Genomic DNA, 4349 nt, shown 5'->3' with positions numbered 1-4349 from the left:
GGAGTTTTGAATTTTCAATGCCGATTCTAAATTGTAAATATGAATTAAATTCTTAATATGAATTTTGATTCTGTCTGGCTTCCTAATGCGTTAACAGAGTAAAAAGCGAACAATTGCAGGAACCAAATTCAATTTTATTCTCAATCTAGATTCTGGACATGGGTTCTAAATCTGAATCCTGAATCTGTGTTCTGAATTTAAATTTTGAATCTGAATACTGAAGCTGAATGTTGATTCTGAATTCCGAATCGGAATTCTGAATATGGGTTCTGAAAACTGCTTCAAAAATCTGAATTTGAATTCTGTATCAAAATCATAAATATGTATCTTATTTGGAATCTGAATACTGAATCTAAATTCTGATTCTGCAAACACATATTGCTTTCTTGAAGAATGTTTTCATCACTTATGTCGAAATGTAAAGAAACCTTTAAGCTATACAAATTCAAAGAATAAACATATTTTTTTATTAGGAAACAAAAATAGAACCCAAGATCTCGTATAACGCTAAGAAAAAGTTTTCTTTTCATGTACTAAGTAAAATATTTCTGCCTTGCGGTTCAGGATGCGTAAAGCATAAAACTTCTGATTAATATTGATTGAAATAAACTTACCTTTTAGATCTATAACAGCAAGTAAAACTGCAAGTAAAAGTTGATTGTTCTTGTTCCGGTTACCTGTCACAGTCTTGGACGAAGCGGTCCAGCGTGCACCGATTGAAGTGTTCAAATTTTAGAATAACACAGCGGTTGCTGTGAGCTGTAGTGTAGAATTGGTACAAGAGTTCCTCCAGCTCAGAATGATTTTGTCTCCATATCTGACTTTTAATTCGTCTCAACCTTTAGCTTCACTGGCCAACAATTTGGTGCTGCCGATACATGCAATTTTGTAGTTTACAAAAGCGAAAGAGATAAAAGAACATACCTCTCATTTCAACTTTTCAACTTTTTTGCAATTATCTGAGTCAGCTTGGCAAGTACCGGGAAGCTTGGCAAAACTCGCATAAGAATAATCAGCTAAATGCAAATATGTATGTAAACCTTGGAATCTAAGCAAAACACCATCGCTTCGGTAATTTTGTCATGCCACTTGTGGCAAACGTGACGATAGATTTCGTTTGCTTGATTGCTCACGCGGAATTTTGTACTTAGCCTGGATAATTGCAGCACTCGCGACTGAATGTGCTCTAATCGGCATGTCATCGCATAACCATCTCCAACATAGCGCACAGGAATCTCCCGTAATGTGTGGCTTCGTTTTCGGGAGTAAGTGGTGTTGCAGAATATTCGATAGTAGCATAGGAGGGTAAACAAATTGACCGTCTTCAAGGCTGTGTGGCAAAGTTCAACGCATCCAAGGCTGTGAGTCTGCACCGCGAGAACAGACAAAGCTGCAGACTCGGGATAGGCACCAGGAATCATCTCGCTCGTCAGTCGATGCATGATCTTGTCGACGTGTTCCTGATGTTTCTTTCTCTCGTCCTGTGACTTGTCGATCAGAGAATTGTGGCGCTCCTGTTCCTTCTTGTTCTTCGATGCATTTTGTTCTTTGGAACCCATTGATGACTTGGTCAGCTGCTTTAGCTTGTTTACTTCCTTCTGATAACTCTCAATAGGAACTTGCAGATCACACATTTTCAGGGACCAGAAGGTAACCAAGAACTGGGGGCTTATGTCTTCCCAAATCTTGGGCGGATGCAGCGGTCGCATGGATTCGATACATTTCGAAACAGGTGGCTTCCAGATATTTTGCCATTTTCTGGGAGTTTGAAAGTTTTCCGAGTTTTGATCCACCATCCGAAGCTGATCGTACTTTTGCTGTTGGAAAACAATAATTATGAATATTGTCTCTATAAATTAAACAAGATTCAACTTACGCTAATGGCATGGTAGAACATTGGTTTGTCTGGGAAAAAAACAACGTTCGAGTGGATTTGGTATTCTTGCAACATATTATGGATACTCGGCAGGCGGTCGGCATACTCCTCGACGCAGTAGTTGGATCCAAGGGACAGTTACAACAGATCGTTACTTGCCAAGTAATTGTCGTTGCGATGACTTTTGAGTTTAGTATTGCACCAATCTGTTCGGCTGTTTTTGCTTTCGTTACGCGCCCGGAACGTGGTGGATGCGTCATTGGAATCCAGTTCCAACTTTTCACGGTATTTTTTTGGAAAACTTCTCTCCTTCCATCTTAGGTTTGCCAGAGTGATGTAAAACTTCTTCTTGATGTGATTATGTTCTGAATCCAGATGGTTTGAGTTCAGGTAAGGTTTTGCTCCACCGCAAACGTCTTCCACAAACTGGACATAGATTTCTTCAGCAGCCGCCACTGCCGTTAGATTATTTGCTTTAGCCGTTGCAACGAGCATACTTTGGGTTCGGGCAGATCGTTTCCCTTGTAAATGGATGTATGATTTGAAATATTGAACTAAATCTCAAGTTCTGACCATTGATCTCTTTGACAATGAGGTTCTGTGGGACAAACAACATGGGAACCAGCTCCTTGAGATTTTTTCAACTCTGGGGTAATGTCAGCCAACGAATGTTTGATTCGTAGCCACGGTTAAGCCGGGGTGTGGCATGAGAAAGCATACAATTTCCGTGAAATCCTCCTAATGCACCAGCTTCGTACCAGTCTTCGGCTAGAAACTGAAGTCTCTGGAACAATTTTTGCCATTGTTTTCGCCTTTGTAAACGCTAGACGTCCATTTTCAGGGCTAGCTGTAATAGAAGAGAGTTTAGCGTATCTACAATTCTAATTATTTAGTCAGAAGATCTTTATGGACAGTACTCTACGCAAAAACTGAGGCACAATCCCGTGATGTGCTTGGGCTTTCGAAGGCACCCCGTGGCTCCATGAGCAGAATTGCCAACTTTCCTCCTTTCGGCATGTCGTGCAGAAAAATATCCGATCACATAAGTATACCGGTTGTGTCCCGTTCACTTCTACCGCGCCACAAAAATCGGGTTAGCGGCTTGTTTCCGTCATCCAATCAGGCTGAGGCAGCCTAATGGCATCCGTACTTTGAGTACATTAGCGCAGCCACAAATTCAGAAAACTTTCGCCCTTTCGAAAATCACCGGCTACCGATACAACACAGTTCGGTCCGGAACCTATTCCTAAACAATATTTCGTTCAGTGCATTTTCGTTTAACACAAACATGTGGTCGTCTCCGATTTCCAGCACTTGAACCGGTTTTCCTTCCATGGTTTCCGAATTACGGAGATTTTGTTCCTGTTTGAGCACTGTAACAGATCCACTCCGTTCTACTACCGGAGTAATTTTCTGTTCCAAAACTGCTCTTCGACTGCAATCCAGAATCGAAACTATACACCGGTTTTTCAGTGCAGGATGCAGGTATGGGAATCCCGTTCGCTGCGATCTCGTTTGCTCTCCAAGGCTCGCGACTCGCGCTCCGTGACAGCCTGCAGCTCGTATTCGTCGGCCGCTGCTGCAGTTAGAGCAGCTGAAATATAAAAAAAACAAGTTATCGAACAGCTCTTATTCGAACAAAAATAAAATAACACCTCTGATCGATTTTTCTCGCCGTTTCTCGGCTTCTTTCTCGCGCTTCTGTTCGGCGGCTGCTTCTTCCCGTTCCCGTTTTCCACGTTTGATTTCCTTCGTCGCGGTACCGCTACTGCTGACGACGGAAGTCTCCCGAGTGGACGATTCCGGTGTTTCTTTCTTGATCCACCACCTTCGATTCTTATCGAGCGAAGCATTTCGATAAGAAGGACCAAACCTTCCGGGGCCCTCGGCCAGACGCGCCAACAAATCGATTGTGTTGAGAAGATTGTTTTCCGTAATCACCAAATTACACACTCGTACACGTACACGTACACGCTCCTTTTTTTAAACTCAAAATTAAGTAGTTTTGGTTCAAAACAGCACTTCAGTGGCAGCCCTCAACTTTGAGTTTGACTGGGCAATCGCCAAACTAAGTTCTGAGGGGCATACTCAATACTAAGTTCGGCAGCCGTACTCAAATTTATCCTTTTTATTCGAGGGTTGCTTAGCACGAATTAAACTGCTAATGCTACGATGACTAAATGACAATTAAAAAAAAAATTGTTTTTTTACGAATTTAAGTGAAAATGAATTTAAGTATTTTGTAAACCTTAGTTGAAATGTCGAAATTGTGAGTAATTCAAAACCTAAATTATGTGAAAGAAAATCGAACCATAATTACGTATTTAAGGCTCTAGTGAAGGTATTTTGTCGATGAAATCCTCAAACAGGTATCCTTTAATCGAAAAATTAAAATTAAAATTTTAGAAAAAGCCTTACTAAAAGCATATAAAAAGCAACAAAATCTGTTCTTGTGAGCCGCAAAAACAATTTT

The 4349-nt window shown here is 41.0% G+C and overlaps 1 protein-coding gene and 2 pseudogenes across 1 annotated transcript; all 3 read right to left on the bottom strand.

The window, feature by feature from the left end:
- Window positions 1-932: 932 nt before the first annotated feature.
- On the bottom strand, window positions 933-2019 carry LOC129760970 (THO complex subunit 2-like; annotated as a pseudogene).
- LOC129760969 (atlastin-like) lies at window positions 2015-2893 on the bottom strand (annotated as a pseudogene).
- Window positions 2302-3641, bottom strand: LOC129760971 (uncharacterized; the record flags this gene model as incomplete). The annotated part of the gene is made up of 2 exons (XM_055758655.1): window positions 2302-3470; window positions 3532-3641. Coding segments are annotated over 2 exons (501 nt in total), but the record flags the coding sequence as incomplete, so codon positions are not given.
- Window positions 3642-4349: the final 708 nt, after the last annotated feature.

Source organism: Uranotaenia lowii, unplaced genomic scaffold (assembly GCF_029784155.1).
Source record: "Uranotaenia lowii strain MFRU-FL unplaced genomic scaffold, ASM2978415v1 HiC_scaffold_916, whole genome shotgun sequence".
Taxonomy (NCBI): Eukaryota; Metazoa; Arthropoda; class Insecta; order Diptera; family Culicidae; genus Uranotaenia; species Uranotaenia lowii.
This window is presented reverse-complemented; position numbering and strand designations above follow the sequence as displayed.